The 23,962-nt window shown below is 39.7% G+C and overlaps 3 protein-coding genes across 3 annotated transcripts in view; all 3 read left to right on the top strand.

The window, feature by feature from the left end:
* Nucleotides 1-20,222, top strand: part of LOC145494535 (uncharacterized) — a 33,741-nt gene extending 13,519 nt beyond the window's left edge. The window contains exons 16-17 of the mRNA XM_081474027.1: nt 18,719-18,952; nt 19,748-20,222. Of these exons, the coding sequence (XP_081330153.1) occupies nt 18,719-18,952; nt 19,748-20,085 (572 nt within the window). The 3' untranslated portion in view covers nt 20,086-20,222. The remainder of the gene's footprint in view (nt 1-18,718; nt 18,953-19,747) is intronic.
* Nucleotides 419-2,000, top strand: LOC145495759 (uncharacterized). The gene is made up of 2 exons (XM_081475349.1): nt 419-704; nt 1,485-2,000. Exons 1-2 carry the CDS (start codon nt 419-421, stop codon nt 1,823-1,825), a joined length of 627 nt encoding a protein of 208 aa, XP_081331475.1. The 3' UTR covers nt 1,826-2,000.
* On the top strand, nt 11,065-18,117 carry LOC145495760 (uncharacterized). Its single transcript, XM_081475351.1, has 14 exons — nt 11,065-11,169; nt 11,786-11,911; nt 12,006-12,099; nt 12,480-12,698; nt 13,038-13,414; nt 13,687-13,854; nt 14,108-14,218; nt 14,418-14,534; nt 14,949-15,039; nt 15,357-15,731; nt 15,949-16,071; nt 16,519-16,641; nt 17,686-17,820; nt 17,972-18,117. The coding sequence occupies exons 1-14, from the start codon at nt 11,065-11,067 to the stop codon at nt 18,115-18,117; spliced, it is 2,310 nt and encodes a 769-aa protein (XP_081331477.1).
* Nucleotides 20,223-23,962: the final 3,740 nt, after the last annotated feature.

A 23,962-nucleotide genomic window follows, 5' to 3' on the forward strand; every position in this document is an offset into this window, starting at 1 on the left:
AATATTTAAAAAACTGTCAAATTTCGTGACTTTCGTGTCAAATTTCGTGACTTTAGCTGCCGCTGGTTTTTCCATTGAGAATTCTGACGTCGGCGCCGAGCATTGGTTATGATGTTACGTTTTCCTGGCAAATAAAATGCGAATATTTTCCTGTTCAGGATTTTAAATCATCTATTAAGAGTATTGATCACTGCGACCCAAAATTTAGAACGAGATATTCCAGATAAAAAAAATTTAAGTTGCATGCCCGGTGGAATATAACGACCCCATTTAAAATATCTTTCCGAACAAACGGTACATCCAGTTTAGTTAGCGTCACGTTTACGGTGCAAGCAATGATGGTCACCTTATAACTGGTGAAGATGGCAGTGTTATTAACTCTTAGCAAAGCCAACTTTCAACATGGTCCACTAAAAAAATGCTAGGTACAAAATGGATCCAAAGAACGTTCCTATATGTTATTTTTGCAGCGGGTCTTAAGTATTCTAGCATTGTGGGAAACAGCCAGAAGTTTTTGACATGGCTGGATAAATGGTTAAAGCCTGTGACTCGCCAATCCTCTTACTGGAATCGCTGTTACCGGGCAACTGTAAATGGCTGGTCTTCCTATACCTTCCATTCAAAGTGTGACGGCAAAGGTCCAACTGTCACAATAATCCGTGTTGGAAAATATATTTTTGGAGGATACACAAGTGTCTCATGGAGTAAGTGGCATGATCAATTTCATGTTATCACAGGCCACCCAAGCTGTGAGTCAGCCATGTCATGTTACGCAATAGCGGTCACGGAGAAATATGGGAAAAGAGTTTTAAAGAGAATTTTAAAAAAAGAATATTTAAAATATGGTTTGCGATAGTTAAGTGCTAAAAAATTCTTAACAAAATGCCTTATCTTACTTCCATGGTGTATTACTTGCTGTGTTTACGCGCCCCTTCTCTGATTCGCGACGGTTTTAGGGAGATATCGGAACTTTACAGGAAGCGGTACAACCGCTTTGAATCATTAAGCAAGGAAACAAAAAAGGGTAATACCAAAGAGAAGCAAATAAGTCAGTGATACTAAGAATTTTCTGGAAAACTCATCGAGATAAACAGGCCGATAGAAACACTTGCATTGTTATAGGGCCGGCATGGTGTTCCTGGCTAACTGACTGTTTCAGAACTCGATATTAATTTTATGAAATTTATAAAATAGGGCATGAAACTCATGTTCAGTCTGAAATCGGGGCAGCTGTTTCCTTTCTCCCACCGGGCTTGCTTTTCCCAGAATTGAAATTATTAAAAACTCAGAGGACATTTAACATACAGGAACCAGAGAACTTAAGATTAACACTACAAGAAATAATACCGAGCTATGAATAATAGTCAAATTTTGTGAGCCAATCAAATTAACGTTGTCGGTAATACGTCATTACTAAACTGTCCAAAGTGTCAGTAAACATCATTAATGTTGGACTTCTTTTTCCTTTGTGTATTTCAAATTAGGTTACAGTTGTGGATATCGCTACGATTCAGCAGCCTTTCTCTTTTCATTGGTTAACAAGCCTGGTTGGCAGCCACTAAAGCTAGATCAAACAGGACAGTATATTTCCTACAGACGTTCCATCTACAGCTGCTCTTCCTATGGACCAACATTTGGAGGAGGACACGATATTTACATTGCCAACAACGCTGCATCAAACACCTACTCCCACACCGTGTACCTTGGATGGACCTACAGCCCGCCAGCTGGCAACAGCTATGGATCTTCCTTCACACAATCATTCTTGGCGGGTACTAAATACTTCCGACCTGACGAAGTCGAAGTCTTCTATGAAACTACCTGAAGAAATCGCAAAGCTTGAAGTCTTAGTTTTACACTCCCTGTACAGAACAACTAAACCTTTGCAACTATATAAGGGTATATACAAACTGTTGGTAAATTACGGAAGCGCACTATAATCAGAAAATTTCAATATCACCGATGATATGTCAATCAATAGGTTAGTACAAAATCGAGTAGTCACGTAGCTTTAGTCTAAGACGGATAAACAGCTTACTTTGAGCTTACTTCTTTGGTAATTACCATTAAAGGATAGTTTTATGGCTCCGTGTTATAACAAACGATAACGTTAGCCGAGCTAATGACTGCTGGAAGGAATTTTCCTTTAAGTCTTTCACGTCAGTCACGAAAACGCTGCGACAGGAGTAATGTTTGTCATTAGAATTCCTTTCGTATGTTTTGATTAATACAATATTGTTTATCCAACAATCGGATAAAAGTAGATTACAAGTGTGTGTGTCTAGATTAAATCCTTCGCGCCGAACAAAAACTTTCAATGTTCATTACTAAATTAGAAATTTCCTCGATAAATTCGTTGACATCTGTGAAATTTTGGTATCAGTCATTCTGCTTTCTCGAATCACAGTCTGTAGTTGTTGAACTACATGTGGTTCAGCAAAAAACGAACAAGGTAGTAGTTTATACTCACGCCATAACTTGTACATGCGCTGAACCGTGAAATTATCCCTTAAGAAGAATCTTGTTACTGAGTTTCAGTTGAGTGAATTTCACGAGCATCATACCAGGATAGGTTCCTAGTTACAGGATTCCAGCTGGTTTTGATTTCCTATTTTAGTCTAATGAAGTGGACTTAGAAAAAGTAGATTGAGAATGTAATGATAGAGTAAACAGTTCTTTTGGTCTGCGTTATTATGAATTGTATTTTGAGGGTGCTAACGTAGAAAATAAATACAAGTGTCAGACACACCGTTATAAAAGTTTGTCACAATAAAATAGAGCAGGGTGAAAATAACGCGTTGTGTTTATGTTTGTGTTCGTTCTTATCTAGGCGGAAAGAAGTATTATTATATTTCATCACTATTACTGTAAATTCCTAATATCCAGTACCTCTGTGAAACCCGCCTTTGGAAATCATGCCTGTAGTAGTCAAAGTTTCCAGTCAAGTCTTGAACTTGTTTTGTTGAATACATTTATGCCATGATTATCTGCTGGCGCGATTTATTGAAGAAATTAGAAATTCCACCAGCAAAAACGTTTTTCTTTTTAGTTAAGATTTAGCTGTATGAAAGAGGAAAACAACAAAATATATTATTTGGGATATATCCGCATTTTGATTTTACTAAAAAAACATTTTTAGCGTATTGATGATAACTTAGCACAGAAAAAAGTTGCTTTGCCTGGTTCATTCTTGTCCCCAGAGACTCCGTTTCTTTCGGTCACGTGGTCGGCGAAACGGAGGAATCTACTCGTCAGCGACATTTTAAGACGATTAGCCTGGGGACAAGAATGAGCCTGGCTTAGCCTGTGTGTATGCGCCATACATGCCGTATGTATTCAAGATAAAAATAAATGTACAAGGTGATCTGCTAATTATTCACAGCCATTCATTCTTCTAGCTTCAGCACTACAAGATAAAATGTAACGTTACAATAAACACTGTATTTGAACACGGAGTTTTGCAGAAAAAGAATACAACACTGTATTTTGAACATTTGAAAATAGGCTTAATGTAGAGCTCTCGTTTACAACAGCTGTCTTGTGTCATTAGCTTTCAAAATTCGCGTGAAATTGCTCTTTTTCGATCCATTTTGGCCGAGTTGGGTATTGAAAAAAAAAAAAAACAGAAAAAACTGCGTCAAAAAGGACACATGTGGCAAGAAGCTTAAAGGCTTTCTCTCGAAATGCTTTGGTCGATGTGATAATGCATCAGCTTTGAATGACTACCGGTAAAAAAAAAAAAGGTAAAGTCTGCATGCGAGCCAAGTGGCCCATCAAGCCGGAGCTTATCCCGGTTTCTGTAGCATAAAGCGACTAGGAGTATTTCTACTCCCCCCTGGATGGGATGCTAGTCCATCGCAGGGTTACCCCCAGCATTAAGTTCGCCGGTACCCATTTATACACCTGGGTGGAGAGAGGCACTGTGAGAGCAAAGTGTCTTGCCCAAGAACACAACACAATGTCCCCGGCCAGGGCTCGAAGCCGGACCGCTCGATCCAGAGACGAGCGCACTAACCATGAGGCCACGGCGCCTCCACAATGACTACCGCGTAGATATAAATCCAAACGGAAATGCTAATATTCAGTTTTGCATTATAAACGAAGTTCTTCAACAAAAAAATTGTAGAGAGATTGGTTTGCGTTAATTAAAATTTGTTTTGATAGCACGAGTAACGTTGTTGCTGTTGAGATCTGAAGGCGATGGGATCTTTTGAGGCAAAGTTATGGATATTTTCCTCCTTTGGTAAATTCGCTGGACTTCGCGATGGGTCGCGATGAAAAATATCTGTGAGATTTGCGAGCTCTAATTCCCACTTAGCGCAGGGGGCGTTTGCCGGCGATGAAGGAAATCAAAAGCAATGCTGGAACTTGCCTTCGCGATGGATCTCGCCATGAAATTTAACTGCGGGATTTGTTAGCTTAATTAAATTCTCACTCTGTGGACGTTTGGCTGAAAAAGTAGCTGGGAGAATTGAATTGCGAGCTTAAATTCTCCCTCGGCCGGTGACGGTAGAAAAGTGATGGTCAGGGCAACTATCGAGCATGTTCTTGGTGAAATCTCGAGGCGATGGCAGCTTTTGAAGCAAATTTATGTCCATATTCCTCCCGTGTTCCTTTGGTCTGATGTTATTTCAACTTCGAATGCATACCTCTACGCGAAACAAACACAAAGACCATGTGGTCCCGAGGGATACGGGAAACTTAGAAAAAAAAAACCTTTCAATCTGTGACTACGAAGAAAGATAAAAAAAGAGGAACTCGACCGAAACTTCGACGCAGTCTGCCACAGGCATCCCGCCTAGAAAACGTCCTTTAACGACAGCATAGCCTACGGCGCAGACTAAGAAGTCAAAGCCCGTAGACATTATTCAACATTCCTTGATCACTTTTTTCAGTACATTTATTATCTGGTTAATCGTCGTTCCAAGCCACATTCTAGAAACAAAAAAATTTACTTTGTTAATACTTGCCATAAGTTTTCCCTTGTATTGTGTTTGGTTGACCGTCATGCGTCACATAATCTCAAAAATTTAAAAAGTTTAATCTGGTCTTTTTTAATTACAATTTTACAGAGAGCGTTAACACCATGTAACACAACGTTGTAAACTGCATATTTACATCAGTTCTTCAGACACCGCTCTTTGGAAAATCCAGTCGTTATAATTTAGACATCATTTTTCGTAATTTCCTTACAGGTGAAATCTTAGCCCGTTCTATGCTACCGTTAGTTGGGGACCAGCGAAACAAAGAGAGCAAGTGAGAGAAAAATACGAGGGGCCGTATTTGAATCTCGGCTAGGGTAATCGAAAACGAAAACGCTATTTGCATTTAAATAAAAAAACAAGGAACAATCCAGCTGTCAAAACAACTCCATTACAAAGAGACAGCGACATTTCGATTGACATACATTCATGGATCATAAACCACCAAAAGCAAACCTGTTGTGAGTGATACGATTACTGATTATTGTTAATTACTATGCCCTAGAAACCTTGAACTGACTATTTAGATTTGTGAGCTGACGGAAGTAAAGCAAAAATAAGAAAACACGGCCAACAATCAAAATAAACGAGACATGATAGCTTAGTACACAATCTTTTGATAACTTCGAGAGAGATAATAAAGAAATTCTCTCAAAACGACACGACGTGTTTAAAATTTATAGCTGAAATTCAATAACAAAACATGTTTAGGATGAAACATCATCCATTGTTACCACAAGAACACTAAGTGAAAACGAGCAATAAATAGTTTCCGACTGCGTGATGAAAGTAAAAACAATTAAGGATTAAAGCGCGAAACAGAAAAAAGTGAAATTATAACACTAAAATTATAACAGGCTAATTATATGAAAAAGATAAATTAGGATGTTTAACTTGGGAATTTACAGAGTCTGTTTCATTATTTAATATAAGATATAAATTTCAAACACGTCGTGTTGTTTTTGAAAGCATTATTATACTTTGTACCCTTAAGAATTCCTTAGTAATAAAGAAATTTCTTATTATCGTTATTTTTTTGCTCTGCGTGGATGTGACTATCTGATGGTATGTATATTTTCGTTAACTTGATTCATTCTAAAACCTATCGAACGTTGAATCTATCTAAAACGCTTAAAATCGGATTCTTTTGCCATTGGTGGAGAAAAGGTATGTATCCTTGAATATTACGAGAACTTTGTAATCATCAACTGTATAATATACAGTCGACCCTTCCGTAAACGACCACCAAAAATGTCAAACCTAGGTGGTCGCTCACGTGAGGTGGCCGCTCACGAAAACTAAGACCATATTAGGCTAAAAGTTTACCTCAGTAGCGTATGCTACTTCATACTGAGAAATTTCTGTCTCTTGTACTACCTAGGAATGCGATAATGCTGTAACAACCAAGAGACCTCATTTTCTCTCGGTTGCCAAGATCGCTTTCGCACTACAAAACAAAAGTAAAAAGGTCGGATAAAGAGGTCATCACTCGAAAATACGTATACAAATATATGCAGATATAAATGGAAAAAGAAATTGAAGGTAAAATTTCGTTAACATTAATGTTTTTGTATCGTAATTTCTCGACTACTTAATACTCCAAAGTATGCCCTAAAGGTATTTTGATTACGGATTGAAGGCATAAAAGTGAACCCTGTGGAGGATGGGGAGGTGTAACTTTGTAAGTGACAGAGTTACGATCCGTAATGTCACTGACCACTGAACACAAATGCAAATAATAAAGCAATGTCTTAATCTGAAAAAGAATTTTATACTTAGGAGGAGGAGGTTTACTGTGTAACTTTTATTCAATTGATCTTAGATTTCAGCATAATTATAATATATGTTCATAACACCTCCACCCGCACATCAGTTTCAGACAGATACCTCCAGGGCAAATGGTTTAAAAGCACGTGCTGTCTGAAAATTAGTCTTGTAGATACAGGTACAAATGAAGGCCACGTATGATAAAAAATAAATATACATAACGGAACATTTTTCTTTGAGTTGAACCAAGATGTCTTACGATCGCCAACTCTCGCTGTGTTTGTTCTTCGCCTTCGTCTTATTTCTCTGTGCACGCATCAGTGAAGGTATGCGACAAGAAACCACTATTCCGATTTTTATCAGTCTATTTTATTCTCATTATGGTGAAATAAGATTAATTTGGTCTCTAGGAAAAGATAGAAAAGAATGTGTAAATGGTAAATGTGGAGGTTGCATAATACAAACACAGAAATCGTTCAAGGGAATTTGTTCTCTTGATCTTTTCACAGCGTACGCTTTAGAAGCTGGGAAAGACAAAGTAGCCACCGTCGCGCCAGGACTGTTTGGCTGTAAGAAGATCTCATTCCAACATTCATTTTACGGTGCGCAACAAGTAAAGGTTTTTGCATCAATTGGCCACACCGTCAAGAGTTCACTTCTCCGCAATAGCGCGACTCTGTGGGTAGAGTCTGTTACCACAAGTGGATTCAAAGTCTGTGTTCTGGAATATGGAGAAGGTTCCAACGAGACAGCCGAGGTTAATTGGATAGCGTTTCAAACTACACCATCTGGATCGCAATTTGGCAGTATCACGTTCAAGTATTTGATAAGTGGAACCCAATGTAAAAAGATCGGTTTAATACAGGTTAGAAATATTTTCTTATTTCCTACCCCTGTCCCCTTATCCACTTGCCCCTCGTTATTTATTCCCATTGTTCCTTTGCCCCATTAACCCCTTTCTCGTTCATCCCTTGTCCCATGGTTGCTTTGCCAACTCGATCCCTTTCCCTTGTCCATTTGTTCCAGTGTCGAAGCGACCCCTTCTTCCCTTAATTCCTTGCCCCCCTTAAACTCTGTCCTCTAGTCCCTTGTCTTGTCATCTGGTTCACTTGTTCTCTTTTCCCCCTCACCCTTGTCCCCTTATCCCCTCGTCCCCTCGTCACCTGGTCCACTTGTTCTCTTGTCCCCTTACCCACTAATTGTCCCCTTATCCCCTTACCCCTAAATTGTCCCCTTGTCCCCTTAACCCGTTATCTGGTCCCCTTGTCCACTTGTGCCCTGGTCCTTTTGTCCCTACTCCACCGGTCCTTGTCGCCCTACTCCACCGGTCCACTTGTCCTCTTTTTCCCCAGTTGTCTAGCGCCGTTGTCCCTTCCTCCCCTTGTCCACTTGTTTCCTTGTCTCCTTGTCCCCGTATCCTCTTGTCCCCTTGTCCTCTTGCCTCCTTGTCCCCTTGTTCCCCTGTCCCATTGTCCCCTTATACCCTTGTCCCTTTGTCCCATCGTTCCCTTGTTACCTTATCCCCTTGCCCCCTGGTTCTTTTGTTCTCCTGTGCCGTTGCCCCATGTCCTCATAACCCCTTGTCTCCTTTTTCCCATTTCCCCCTGTCCTCTTGCCCCCTTGTCCCCTTGACATCCTCTAGTCCCTTTCTCCGCTTCTCCCCATCTGCCCTAGTCTCCTGGTCCCCTAGTTCCCTAGTCAGATGGTCCACCTGTTCCCTAGTGAGCTTGTCTCATTTCCTTTCTTAACATGTGCTAGTGTCCCCTTATCCCCTGGCCTCTCTCTCCCCGTGACCCCTTCTCTCGAAGAACCCATGTCCCCTTTTGCCCTTGTCTCATTGTCCCCTTGTCTCCTTGTCTTCTTGTCCCGTTGCGTTCTTGTCCCCTTGTCTTCTTGTCCCCTGTCGCCTTGTCCTCTTGACCGTTTGTCTCCTTGCCTCCTTGTCACTTTGTTCCCTTGTCCCGTTGTCCCTTTCCTCTTGTTCCCCTGTCCCCTTGTACACTTGTTCCCTTGACAGCTAGTATCATTGTCCCCTTCTCACCTTGTTCCCCTTTCCCCTTGTCCCCTTATACCCTTGTACGTACCCTTGTTCCCTTGTCCAATGGTTTCCTTGTCTCCTTGTCTCCTTGTCCCCTTGTCCCCTTGTCCCCTTGTCCCCTTGTCCCCTTGTACCCTTGTTCCATTGTCCCCTTGTCTCCCTTGTCCCCTCTTCCACTTGTCCTTTTGCCCCCTTGTCCCCTTGTTCCGTTGTCCCCTTGTCCTCTTGTCCCCTTGTCCACTTGTCCCCTAGTCCCCTTGTCCACTTGTCCCCTTGTCCTCTTGATCCCTTGTTCCCTTGTTCCCTTGTACCTTTGTCCCCTCGTCCCCTCGTCCCCTCGTCCCCTCGTCCCCTCGTCCCCTCGTCCCCTCGTCCCCTCGTCCTCTCGTCCCCTCGTCCCCTCGTCCCCTCGTCCTCTCGTCCCCTCGTCCCCTCGTCCCCTCGTCCCCTCGTCCCCTCGTCCCCTCGTCCCCTCGTCCCCTCGTCCCCTCGTCCCCTCGTCCCCTCGTCCCCTCGTCCCCTCGTCCCCTCGTCCCCTCGGCCCCTCGTCCCCTCGGCCCCTCGTCCCCTCGCCCCTCGGCCCCTCGTCCCCTTGTCCCCTTGTGCCCTTGTGCCCTTGTGCCCTTGTGCCCTTGTGCCCTTGTGCCCTTGTCCCCTTGTGCCCTTGTGCCGTTATTCCCTTGTCCCCTTGTCCCCTTGTCCCCTTGTCCCCTTGTGCCCTTGTGCCCTTGTGCCCTTGTCCCCTTGTGCCCTTGTGCCCTTATTCCCTTGTCCCCTTGTCCCCTTGTCCCCTTGTCCCCTTGTGCCCTTGTGCCCTTGTGCCCTTGTCCCCTTGTGCCCTTGTTCCCTTGTTCTCTTGTCCCATGTCTCCTTGTCGTAAGCGTTCAGTACTGGCAATTAAATCCCTGGTCTCTACACTTTGATATAATTCCACACTTCTCTGTGCGTGGAAGTGTAGAATACCCTGCCAAACTAGGGCCTTTCCCGACCTTTTTCCCATCTTTATTGCTGTTGTCATTCTTTACTTAGTTCTTCACTTCTCCATTTTTAAAAAGTGTTGAATACTGAGGCAAACTAGGAATTTTCGCGACGTTTTGGCTTTTTCCAAGCCTTTCCACCGTTGTCATTCTTTCCTTTATGGTTTGATTCCTTTTTCTCTTGATTCCTTGTCTCCATGTTCCCGTTTTCCCCTCGTCCCCTTGTCTCATTGTCCCATTGTCGCCCTGCCCCTTCTTCTTCACTTCTGGACTTCTTCATTTCTTTACTTCTTTACTTCCTCACTTCTTCACTCCTTCACTTCTTCACTTCTTCACTTTTTCACTTCTTCACTCCTTCACTTCTTCACTTCTTCACTTCTTCACTTGAATTTAGTTCACTTAATAGTTTCTCTTTTTTATGTTTTGATATTTTTTCACAGAATTCATCCACTGCTCCAGCTATATTTATAACCGCCAGCCATCAGGTTTCGAAGAAAGCTCACGAGGCTATTCTCCTATGGGTGGCAGACTTTCCCAAACACAGTTTCAAAATTTGCATTCGAGAAGCTAAGATTTTTTCTGGACCACAAAGTAACATTAAAATAGTGAGTGTATTTTATCAATAATATCATTGTCTGGAAGAATCTAAAGCGTTATCTAGTTCCAAATGGAACTCATAGCGAAGTTCTTTTGGTTCAGTTTATGAGACCAGTAGTTCATGAAGTTACATGTAATAAAGATTTCCTTATCTTTCAGCGGGACGCACTTGCAGAGCTAAAAACGGAACAGCTAGACTTTGTTTGAGTTCATTACGTTTGTTATGAGCGTCCGTACACAAACACTATTGAATTTTGCAATTAATCAATCAACCATTTAAAAGGGGCAACAAATTTATGCCGGTTACAATAGGCAAACAATGCGCAACAGCCATAAACTGAGCCTGGGAAAATGAGGTGGAAATTTTCCAGCGGTCGCATATGCAGTTAATTTTTTGGAATAAAGAGAGCCAGCGTTGACCAACTTTCCATAACATTTTTCTTTCTTTAGCTGGCAAAACGTACTTTCGCTTGATTTGTTAACAAAAGGATTTATCATGCTCTTTTGGTATTACCTGTGGATGTTATAAATTGGAAACAACAACTCTGAACTTGGATTGTACTACTGTTTATTACAATAGACTGTAATACGCTGATAAAAATAATACTATGCATTACAATTCTAGCAAAAACTCTCCCGCTAAGTGATGATTATAATATACATCTAAGGTCCATTGATATTATGTTTTCCTTCGCAGAACTGGATGGCATTTACGGATCTGAGGGTTGACAACTTCACCATAACCGACAGTCTAATATTCAAAAACACCTCTTATCCGTCACACCAAAATAACTACGCATTCTGCCAAGTAAGAATTAAATAATATCAACTTCATCATCATCATCATTATGGATATCATCATCATTATCATTATCAGAAACTTTGGAATAATCGCTAGGACTGAAGTTTGATTTGAAATTTCAGGCAGTCTACGCGCTCATTAGTTTATTTCAACAATTTCGAGTCTTAAAATGCCAGAAACCGTAAATGTCCTTCGTTAATTCTCTTTCCAGGGATTTGACTGTCCAAGTGACTCAGTGTTCCTTCAAAACGTCGCGGAAGCTAGAAAACGTGGCCATTTATGTTGATTACATTAAGCCATTGCACACTATATATATGCCAATGCCTAATAGTGTGCAATGACTCTGCCAATCAGATTGCAGCTTTTGCAGTGGTATACGAGCTCGAGTAGAATTCTTCTATTGATAGTTAGAACTCAAAGATAGCACGAGTATTTTGATGTTTGAGTCTCAGATACATCTAGAGTAAGAAAATGTTTCTGATATTAAAAAGGAAATACCCCAAAATCGATTGAAGAAAATACTCTTAATGAAAATTAATCAGTAACATAACACTCTTAAAAACCATCAAATAGCGTTTTTTAACAGGAACAACGTCCTAATACGTTTACTTTTGCATTGCAGACAATAACATTCACAGAGCCATTTTATGCTCCTCCGGTTGTGCTAGTGTCGCCAAAGCACAGTTTCGATAATAGATATTCACATTTGTTTGGAAGCCAATGTAGCGTTGTTACCGCTTGGGTTGAGGTATGTCAATATTCAATTTCGTTCCTCTTCTTAAATTTCCAACTGCAATGTATTTAACAAAAGTAATTAATATGATATTTATTTATTTACTTAGCACACGTCCAAAAAGGAAGTAAAGGTGTGTGTAAGAAATTATAACAGTTACGCCAGCAAGGACTCCATTACAGTGGATTACATGGTGATTGGAGGTAGCTATTCAGCTGTCATTAGGCTAGTAGAGATCCATTGTCCTTACGTGGTCGCACTTGAAAGTTATCAAATGATCATACTGCGTTTTGTCTATAGATTCACCGCCTTGAAATGAAGATTTATTTATTTAAAAGGTTTGACCCATTATCCCCCAAAATGGTCTAAAATTAATTTAAAAATCTTCAAAATTCTCATATATATACTCACTCACCCCACTGCTTTTACTCGTTGTCTTTTTAATTTGCCGAGATTTTCTTAAATTATATTCAGTGTCTAAAATTATGAAAAAATTTCCGAATTATATACCTAGCCTAATTTGTAAAGCATATAACATTGAAAAGAAACGTTGTATGACTGACGCATTGCCTCCTCGTAACAGACTTGGACCCATGTTTGAATGTGAAATGTCAATACCATGGTCTGTGCAAAGCGTTTGGACCCCATGATGCTCGCTGTGTGTGTGTAGACAGTTGTCCATCCTACCAGGAACCAGTCTGCTCATCAAATGGAACAACATACGACAATGAGTGTTTATATAAACAGGAAATGTGTCTTCTTCAACTAAACTACTCTGTACAACATCCGGGCAGCTGTGAAGGTCAGGATCGATTAATTTTGATTTTCGTGGTATACACCTTGAGGACGCTAATGGGAAGTAAATGAGAAAAGACTTTTAACACATGGCTAGAAGACAAAGACTTTTTGAAAGATTTAGTTACTTAATTACATATACAAAAATTTTTCATCGTGTTTCTCTTTGATCAAGGCTTATTTAAACTAATTTGCATGCGACAACCTGGACAACTCTAAACAAACATAGCCTCTTCCAGCCGTTCAGTTAAAGGTGTTAGTTAAATTTTTGACCGAAACGAAAAGCGCAAAATAGTAGTAAACCCTAAGTACTAATTAATTACTTAGTCCTCTTCGTTTCTATCAGGATTTCCTTTCCAGCGAGGTCGCCGTCACATGCCACACATTCCTTCACTGGGATACTCTCATTGTGAAGTAATTCGCCTCAAGCCTTACATGTTTTATCCTGACAAACCACTTGAAGTCCAGATCACTGTCAATCATATTGACACCAGTGACAAGTCATACGTACATGATGCCGCTGTGTCGTGGGTTGAGAATGTCAGTTATGATCAATTCACTGCGTGTGTGATGGCGGCAGGCTACAATGAGCGAAAATCAAAAGCTAATGTGACAGTCGATTGGATGGCGTACCAAGGGGCTCCAGTAGGTGGTGTTGCCGGGGAAGTGCGAATATCACAATGGTGGACTGGAACGACTTGTAAATCTGTCAATTTTCCATCGGTAGGTACTTTTTCGTTTCATTTTACAACTCAAGTTCACGAACAATAATTTCGAATAGCTTACAGTTATCGGATTTAGCTCAATATAATATGATTTCCTTTGGACTAATGGGACTAAAATGTCACCTCTCACTCAGCCATTAGAGCACTAACCCGCACTAAGTTTCCAAATCCTCGTTTCTGTTAAGCAGCATTAGGGCAACAGCAACAACAACATCAGTAAGCTGAACGTCAATGGTAACAGCTTGTTTTTTTTTTTTGCTCTCTATGCAGGGAAAGTTTTCAGTGATACCTTCAGTGTTTGTTACCGCAGCGCACTATCGTGCAGGACTCAAGCGTGACGCTGCCAGTGTGTGGATTGAAGACGTCACGCAATCCTCGTTTAAAGTTTGTTTGAGAGAGCTTCAGAACTACGCAGGATCTCACGACGATGTTTATACTGTAAGTGCCTACACCTTTTTTTTACGTACCAAACATAAGGTACTGAGAGATCTTTGTTACTTACTTTAGCCTCTTAACACTGGTCTTTAGCATTGGTAGCTAAGTCTCTAGCATACTTTAACATCGGCACATATTAAAAAGAAATATAATCTTGATTTAGACGTTTGCTTATGGTTATCTCACTTAATTTTACGAAAAAATACCATTTCCATCTCAATTTTCTAGTTAACATTTATTTATTTTTCTCTTTTAGAAATGGTTGGCGTTTTCTTCTCTCCACAAGCCTCTTTTTACAGAACACAGCTCAGTCTATTTTGCTAACCCCCAAAATCCACCTGCAGATTACAACAATGCTTATTGCAAGGTTGGTATCTTTTACGTCTTACCAGAGAGCTTGCCTAGAATTACTTTTTTAAAAATTTTAAAAGTTAGGGTTAGTGTACGGATCCCACAGAACAGCGTCAATTTAAACAATACTCACAGAGTAGGTTACTATAAAATTCAGTTTGCTAGTGGTCAAAGTTGAATAACAGCCCGCTAACTTAATGAGAGTTTTTCTTTAGGATATCAGCTTCACTGAAGAGTACAACAGCACCCCGAATGTGTTTGTTTCCGCGAACCATTCGTCTAGCGGTGGAAATCGACAACCAGTACACAATGGAATAACTGCTTGGGTGGAGGTAATTCTGTAACTTCATTCTAGGCATTTCCATAGCAACAACATTTTTGACACGGCAGTCGAACCAAATCTCGTCTATTTGAAAGAGTTCTTGGTTTCTTCCAATTTTTTCAGCGTGAGCATCAATGCAGAATTAGTATCGTACCCTTTTACATCCGTTATTTTCCATCAAATTGAATGCGGGAAAAATCGTGAAATACAAGATGGCCTCTCCAAGACAGCCGAAGTCAGAATCGACATAAACATTTCCTGTTGAACAGAAAGTTGAAGGATACCTACTAGATGCAAATGACTTTGCTTTTTCTTCCGAAGATTAAATAATATTTCAGAATATCACCGTGAGCGTTGTGAAAATTGTCTTTTCGACTTCAGTTTAGAAGACCACTGATTATTTTTGTTCTTCTCTTTTTTGCAGTACATCAATACGACCGGTGTGCGAGTTTGTTTAAAACAGTTGTACGACACAAAGTATGATCCACTGTCTATCTCATACACTGTGCTCTCAGGTACGGACAAAATAATTCATCGTTAATTTTCCTAATGTCTTTATCAGTAGTTTAGCTCATTTAGTACTCATATTTTAGTAACTTCTGTCCCTTACGCTGTTAAAAATAAGATTTTATCAGGGTATTTCTTGGATTTGATTGCTAGAAGTTAGTTTCATAGCAAATGACTTTCAATGTTTCAGTCAGGAGTAAAAATGCCAAAACCGGTGAAGGCTTTGCAGAAACATGACAAAACAACTATTTCCTTTAAAAACACTTAAGACATTCTTAATGATTCCTCTTATTTTTTATTGATTTATTTTTGTTTACATCTACAGACATTTGCCAGCCAGGATGGACTTACTTTGGCGGTTATTGCTACTTTTCAAGCCCCGCATGCGCAACATGGTTGACTGCTGAATCAAACTGTTCTGAGATGAACTCTGATCTGGTGACTGTGCACAACCAGGAGGAAAACGTATTTATTCAGCACCGTCATGCTGGCGATAGATCGTGGATAGGGCTGAATGACCGCAGTGTTGAAGGCTCTTTTGTGTGGACAAACAAAGAAATTAGCAGTTTTAGGTTCTGGGTTCCAAAGCAACCAAACAACTGGAACAACGAAGACTGTGTGCACACTCTTGGCGTGAGGCATGGATACACTTGGAATGACGTGCCATGCGATAACTGCTTCAACTTTACTTGCTTTACAGGTGATAAATCTCTTGCTCAATGCGGTTAAAATACATCGTAATGTACAAGTAAAAAATAGCCAACTCTCCAGAATTTAGCAAGGATAATCTTGTGCGTTCAAAAAGGTTCCATGACTCATTTTCAAAATAATTTGTTACAAGCCAGTACTGTAAACATTACTCGTGCATTTGATGACTATTTCGTTTTTTTTTTTTTCTTCAAATTTAATTTTTGCAGATCTGGAGGAATGCTCCACCAACACTCATAACTGTGACGTGAATGCAGATTGTGGGAATACCGTGGGCTCATATTCCTGTAAGTGTAGAGCTGGATACACCGGAGACGGAAAAACTTGCAATGGTAAGAAATCTACCAACCAACCATCAAACAAACAATTTTTGATGTTGATACTGAATTTAATAACAATCTCACTTTATTTTCAACAACTATGAAATTTGTCCTGCATTTATAAGTTTAGAAAAAAAAATGTAACCAACCGCTCTTGTGCAATGAGAAGGCCGATAGAAGAAAGGTTCAACCCTGTAATAACTTTATTTTTTAACAGTTTCGAAGCCTGCGCCAATGACTTATAACCTGGGTAATATAAATCATCGAAAAGCAGAGAATGAGTTAGAGAGTGTGGAAAGTAAAATAAATCGTTTTTTAATTAAAACATTCGGTGCTTACCGTAAATTTTCGACGGATTGTTCTCAAGCTGTATGCTTCTTTTTTTTAGTTTCGGTGAAATGGTCAGACTAACGATAACTCAACGTTTATCCATATTTACTCCTTTTCACCTTGTTTTAGACATAGATGAGTGCTCTTCAAACTCTCATAGCTGTAATGTGAATGGTGTTTGTAACAGCACTCGTGGATCTTACACTTGCGCCTGCAAACCTGGATACTCAGGAGATGGCAAAAATTGCACTGGTAAGTTATATCTGCTCAACAAGAACTAAAAAAAATACTGCGAAATGAAATGAAATGACGCCACATGAAAATTAAGCTATACGCTTGCAATGTGGGACGAGTTTTTTCTGGTCCTAATTTTTGCGATTTTCAAGTTGCATTTTTTTTTTCCACGATTCGCAAACAAAATTTTACTCCATTGTCGAAATCATACAAACACGGACTCACATGCAGAATCTTGTTGATGCCATTTATTTAAAACCTCTCTTTAAATAAAACGATGAAATTGCCCATGGTACAAGGCAGGTGTAGCTGTTAAAACTTGACAGAAAAAGATCATCTGAAGGCACTACCAGCCAGACTGGGGCAGGACGTAATTGTTCCAGAGCGACTGGCTACTTGATTACCGTGAAGGTAAAGTTTGCATACGAGCCAAGTGGCCCATGTTATCAGGCCGGAGTAAGAAGTAACAACGAATGTTTGTAGTTCCTCCTCTATGGCATGCTAGTCCATCGCAGGGTTACCCCAACATTTATTCCGCCGGTACCCATTTATACACCTTGGTGGAGAGAGGCACTGAGAGAGTTAAGTGTCTTGCCCAAGAACACAACGCAATGTCTCTGGCCAGGTCTCGATCCTGAGACGAGTGTATTAACCATGCATGCCGTGAGTCTACCGCGCCTTACGGCACATTACAACTTACCATGTAGTGCAACTAAGAACGTAGCAAATGCCACTTTCTCAACATTACAAAACTCACGGATACCCAGCACGAATAACCAGTCTTTCACAATCCCAAAAATTAGTTTCCGCAAAAAAAGCAAGAAATATCGCCGATCCGAAAATATGACTGCCATGACAACGCTCTACAACAAGGATTTATTCTCTTGAGAGATTTATTGAACCTTTAATCACGACACGTACTATCAAATTTACGATAAAGTACTACTAAAGTACTACCAACGAAAACTCCCTACTTTAGAACATAAAACACTTTTTGTGACAAAGTACAACATAATTTATGTTTTTTTTTTCTTTTTCTGCCCTGTTCCTTGTTACCCACAGATATCGATGAGTGTGTCAGCGGTGTACACGACTGCCACCGTTCAGCTTCATGTACAAACACTGTAGGATCCTACACATGTACGTGTAACCATCCTTTATCAGGAGACGGAAAAACCTGCAGGTACACCGCGGCAGGTAAGTATTCCACGTTGATTGTACTTCAATTCAGGCTGCAGCGGTCAGAATTAAGCTCAAGTTGTCCACCAATATGATGTCAAAAAGCGAACAAAAACCCCTGAGATTTTGTCTTAATTACAAACTGCTTTCTTCTGTGAAATGCTTTCAGGAAAAGCAGTTCGCAAACTAATTCGTGAATGGTGCATCTTAGCGGTCACTAGTGCAAACCTCGGACCGCTCAGGGACCAATCAGAATTCTCATTTCCGTCTTGGATCAGTTTGCCATATTGCAAGGACAGTTACTGTTGCAATTAAAAGAAAACGCGAGTCATTAATGTTGTTTGCTATTTCCTCGCTACTACAGACACGCTCTGATTAACCACACATAGGAAGGACAGGGGTGGGGTTTGGAGCAAAAACAGCCCATGTGGACTTTAACCATTAAAACAGTTTTTTCAAAATGTTAACATTTTAAAAAAGCTGTCAAATCTTGTGACTTTATCTGTCGCTGGTTTTTCCATTGAGAATTCTGAGGTCGGCGTTGAGCATTGGTAATGATATTACGTTTTCCTGACAAATACTCTCCGAATTTTTTCCTGTTCAGGATATAAAATCGTCTATTAAGAGTATTGATCTCTGCGACCCAAAATTTACAACGAGATATTCCAGATGAAAAATATTTTAAGTTGCACGGTGGCATATAACGACCATTTATAAAATATGTTTCCGAACAAACAGTACATCCAGTTTAGTTAGCGTCACATTTATGGTGCAAGCAATGATGGTCATCTTATAACTGGTGAACATGAACATGTTATTTATTCAGTTAGCAAAACCAACTTTCAACATGGTCCACTGAAACAAATGGTAGGTACAAAATGGATCCAAAGAACGTTCTTATATGTTATTTTTGCAGCGGGTCTTAAATATTCCAGCATTGTAAGAAACAGCCAGAATTTTTTGACATGGCTGGATAAATGGTTAAAGCCTGTGACTCGCCAATCTTCTTACTGGAATCGCTGTTACCAGGCAACTGTAAATGGCTGGTCTTCCTCTACCTTCCATTCAAAGTGTGACGGCAAAGGTCCAACTGTCACAATCATTCGTGTTGGGAAGTGTATTTTTGGAGGATACACAAGTCTGTCATGGAGTAAGTGACACGATTAATTTCATTTTATCACAGGCGACCCAAGCTCAAGCTGTGAGTCAGCCATGATCGTATTTCGCAATAGCGGGTCACGGAGAAATATGGGAAAAGAGTTTTAAAACGAATTTTAAAAAGGAATATTTACAATGTTGTTTTGGGATGGTTAAGTGCTAGAAAATTCTAAACAAAATGCCTTATCTCACTTCCAAGGTGTATTAAAATATTATTTGCTGTGTTTACGCGCCTCTTTTCTGATTCGTGACGGTTTTAGGGAGATATCGGGATGGAAGAAATTTATAGGAAGCCGTACAACCGCTTCGAATCATTAAGCAAGGAAACAAAAAAAGGGTATTACCAAAGAAAGGCAAATAAGTCAATGATTCTAAGAATTTTCTGGATAACTCATGGCGATAAACAGGCCGATAGAGACACTTGTATTTTTAAATGGCATGGTGTTCCTGGCTAACTAAGAGCTTTACAGCTGGATATCAATTTTATGAAATTTATAAAATAGGGCATGAAACTCATGTTCAGTCTTAAATCGGGGCAGCTGTTTCAAGTCTCCCACCTGGCTTGCTTTTCCCAGAATTGAAATTATTAAAAACGCAGGAGACATTTAACATAGAGGAACAAGAGAACTTAAGATTAACACTACAAGAAATAATACCGAGCTACGAATAAAAGTAAAATTCTGTGAGGCAATCAAATTAACGTTGTCGGTAAGACGTCATTAAGAAACTGTCCAATGTAAACATCATTAATGTCAGACTTCTTTTTCCATTGTGTATTTCAAATTAGGCTACAGTAGTGGATATCGCTACGATTCAGCAGCCTTTCTCTTCTCATTGGTTAACAAGCCTGGTTGGCAGCCACTAAAGCTCGATCAAACAGGAAAGTATATTTCCTACAGATATTCCATCTACAGCTGCTCTTCCTGTGGACCAACATTTGGAGGAGGACACGATATTCACATTACCAACAACGCTGCATCAAACACCAACTCACACTCAAACCTTGGATGGACCTACAGCCCGCCACCTGGCAACAGCTATGGATCCTCCTTCACAAAATCATTCCTGGCGGGTAGTTACACCTTCCGACCTGACGAAGTCGAAGTCTTTTATGAAACTACCTGAAGAAATCGCAGAGCTTGGAGTCTTAGTTTTACACACCCTGTTCAGTAAAATTAAACCTTTGCAATTATATAAGGATTTTACAAACTGTTGCTAAATTATAGAAGCGCAATATAATCAGAAAACTTCAATATCACCGATGAAATCGAGTAGTCACGTATCCTTACTCTAAGACAAGTAGTTTACTTTGAGCTTACTTCTTTGGTAATTGCCATTAAAGGATAGTTTTATGGCTCCGTGTTATAACAAGCTATAACGTTTGCCGAGCTAATGACTTCTGCGAGAACTGAATTTCCTTTAAGACTTTCACCTCAGTCACGGTAACTACTAGGCGATAGGAGTAATGTTTCTCATTAAAATTTCTTACTCTATGTTTTGATTAATACATATATTGTTAATCCACCGATCGGATTAAAGTAGATAACACCTCATTTTCGCTTGACACGTGTATCTATCCAGAGTAAATCCTTAGCGGCCGAATGAAAAAATTAACGTTAATCACTAAACTGAATTCGAAGTTTTGCTCGATAAATTCGTTGACATCTTGAGTAAAATTTGGGCATCAGTCATTCTGCTTTCACAAATTATAGTCTTTAGTTGTTGAACTACATGTGGTTCAGTAAAAAATGAACAAGGTAGTAGTTTATACTCACGCTATAACTTGTACATGCGCTGAGCCGTGAAATTATCTCTTAAGAAGGAGAATCTTGATGCTGAGTTTCAATTGATTGAATTCCACGAGCATCATACCAGGATAAGTTGCACGTTACATGATTCCAGCTGGTTTTGATTTCTTATCTTATTCAAGTAAAGGGCATTTAGAAAAAGTATACTGAGAAAGTATGATAGAGTAAGCATCTTTGTGTTGTTGTAGTAATTGTGAATTGTCTTTTGAGAGTGCTAACGTAGAAAATAAATACAAGTGTCAGACACACCGTTATAAAAGCTTGTAACAATAAAATAGAGCAGGCTGAAAATAACGCGTTGTTTTGTGTTTGTGTTCGTTCTTATTCAGGTGGAAAGAAATTTTTTTTTATCACTCTTATTGTGAATTGCCAAATTCTAATTGCCTCTGTGAAACCCGCCTTTAGGGAAATCGTAGTAGTTGTATTTAAAGTTTGCAATGAAGTCTTGAACTTGTTTCGGTACAACATATGGAAACAACTCTTCAGACGGTGATCAGAGTGATCACTGTGCCAACAATCGCTGAGATAGACCTCAATTCTATCTCAGCGATCGTAGCGCGACGGTTGATCATGTAATTTATCACCAAGTGTCCTTAACTTTTATAGCAAGTAAAAGTTTAAAACTTTCTTTTATTTTAAATTTTGCATCAAAACTTGCTTACGACTTAACAACGATTTCAAATTGACTCGCTTTGCTCTCGACGTCGTGCGTCAGAAATTTAAAGCCGTTAAGAAATGAAAGTGATGTTAACAACTACCACAAAAGGCTTTTCTTGGAGTCATGACACTCAACTTTGGACACTGTCGCCTTCCACGGGAGGAAACCGCTCGTACGAGCTTACTTGCCGTCGATTTAAAAAAACAACAACAATAAAACGATCGACAGCAAGCGGGGTTATGGCACGAGCAATGACGAACAGAAGACAACGAAAATTCAGTAAAGGAAAGCAGCCGGATCTTATTACAAAAGATCTTGGAGAAATATAAATAGCCTGCATGAACAGTTCGCCCGGGCAGGATGTCGTGAGAAGAACTGCCTTAGCTTACCGGGAAATGCTAGAAGATTCTCTTTGCCCATTTAATAACAGTTCAAAATTCAATTGAGACATAATAACCAAAAGCCTTCTGGTTCGGTCTATGCTTTATCATATCGCTGAACACGCGTTACAGCGAGCAAATGATTTCTCTAGTAAGTCGATCCCTTGTCACTTTGTTATCAAGGTTTCAATCATGTTAAAAATTACATGTGTTCGTAAGCTAAACAACTCCTTAAACTATGCAGTCCGACGTCATAAAGTGCTTTCTTTTCTTTCACTGAGCTTCGAAAATATGTGTTCTATTTCTGGCTTTTAAAATAAGTAATGTCTTCCAAAATGTATCCCTACCACTTCACAGGAGACTGTGGGGCGAGCGCTCTTGGCACGGGTACAAAATTTAAAGAGCTTCTATAAAGAAAAAAATACGGCCTAACCTAGAGCATGAATTTCATCATTCATGAACTGACAAACTATAAAACTGCGAGAAAGAAGAAAATAGAAAACCATTCTTTTCTACCCCCCCCCCCCCCGCTTAAACACTTCCCCAATACTATGTTAACTAGTCCACGTGAGTACCTAGTGCATCATCAAAATGCAACAAGCTAAGATAACCACAATTAAACACGGTGGTATTTCATCGGACACCAGCCCCAAAGTAGAGGCTTCCTGATCGTCTCACATCCATACAAACACTCAATCTTTAACCTTGCATAAGTTCTCTCGTCACAGCTCAATTATTTAGTGGCCCCACTGAAGGTCACCGCTTACAGAAAGTTCGTTCGCTTATATATTTAGTTAAATCCACGCAAACTACAGTCAAAATGAAATAGAACACACATCAAATGAATAAACAAACTCACAAATGATCAAATTAGCCAAAAAATACATCAATCAATTGAAATCCATCTCCTAATGTGATGACCTGGTGTCTTGAAACAATAATTAAGAATAACCGAAGTACTTAAGAAGGTCTAAGAACAGGAAGAACAACAAGCGAGTCTGATGACAGCAAAATAATGACGACTCTGACGAAAATAACCCTTTCTCAGGTGATTTTATCATCTATGGAAGAAAATGATAGAAGAGAACGCCTTCGCAACTTTCAAATCTCCAGTTACTTTACGAGTTTTCCTCTTTGAAAAGATAAGCTAAAATTTGACATAATTTCCTCTAAAACTGGGTTGAAATTAAATTGGCATGAAAACAATTCAAAACAGAAATGAACTGAAAATTTGCTACAAAGCGTAAATTGGAAAAGCGAAACTAAGAACGTTAATCGATCAGAATTGAAATGTGTAAAGTTTAAACTGGAAAATTTGATAAACTTAATTTTGGTTTCTTGTGAAGTATACGTGGGCACCGCGGAGGACTGGGCAGAGGGGACATGGGCTAAAAAAATGTATCTCTACCACTTCACAGAAGACTGTTGTTCAAAGACTGTTCTGTCACAGCGTGTCTGTTATTCTCTCAGCCGTAATAATACTAAGTGTATTCAGGATCAATAAAGTGTCAATCTCAGAGTGATTTTACCTAACCTGTAGAATAGTTGTTGCACAATTAGATGCTATTGAATACCAATTTCATGGTTTTCTTTTATTAGTTATGACTTTTTTTGACTTACTGCTACAGTACATGTTGTTTCATGGGTTAAATAAAATCACCCTCCTGCGGAAAAATTTTACAGAATGACTAAAATGCGTTACCATAAAAACAAAAGGGAAAAAAGCCGATTAAAGAGGCGAGCGCTCATGGCACGCTTCCTTACTGTTACAAAATTTAAAGAACTTCCACGTGCACAAAGAAACAAAAACCACCCGACACTTACAGAATGAATTTAGTTATTCTCGAACTGAGTAACTATACAACAGCCGAGAAACAAGGAAATAGAAAACCGTTCTGTTAAACTCCCCTGGAACACTTCCGCAAAGCCTCTCCAGCCGCAAAAAAACACCTGATTATGTTTGGTTGTCCACGCGAGTACATAGTGCATCACCAAAGTACAATAAGCTAAGATAACAACAACTCAACGCAGTCGAATCTCATTGCATACCATAACCCGTAAGTAGACGTATCGTGATTTTCTCAGATACGTACAAACAGTGAATCTTTAACCTTGTGTAAGCTGACAGCTCTCGTTACAGCTCAATTGTTTAGTGG

The sequence above is a fragment of the Orbicella franksi genome, chromosome 8 (genome assembly GCF_964199315.1).
Source record: "Orbicella franksi chromosome 8, jaOrbFran1.1, whole genome shotgun sequence".
NCBI classification, from domain to species: Eukaryota; Metazoa; Cnidaria; class Anthozoa; order Scleractinia; family Merulinidae; genus Orbicella; species Orbicella franksi.

What these genes read in the sequence shown, in the direction of transcription:
- LOC145495759 (XM_081475349.1), top strand. Translation starts at nt 419, where the DNA reads ATGCTAGGTACAAAATGGATCCAAAGAACGTTCCTATATGTTATTTTT. An exon ending in ATACACAAGTGTCTCATGGA is followed by an intron (nt 705 to 1,484) that starts GTAAGTGGCATG and finishes ATTTCAAATTAG; the next exon opens with GTTACAGTTGTGGATATCGC.
- LOC145495760 (XM_081475351.1), top strand. Translation starts at nt 11,065, where the DNA reads ATGGCATTTACGGATCTGAGGGTTGACAACTTCACCATAACCGACAGT. An exon ending in AGACGGAAAAACTTGCAATG is followed by an intron (nt 16,072 to 16,518) that starts GTAAGAAATCTA and finishes ACCTTGTTTTAG; the next exon opens with ACATAGATGAGTGCTCTTCA. An exon ending in CTGCAGGTACACCGCGGCAG is followed by an intron (nt 17,821 to 17,971) that starts GTAAGTATTCCA and finishes AAATGCTTTCAG; the next exon opens with GAAAAGCAGTTCGCAAACTA.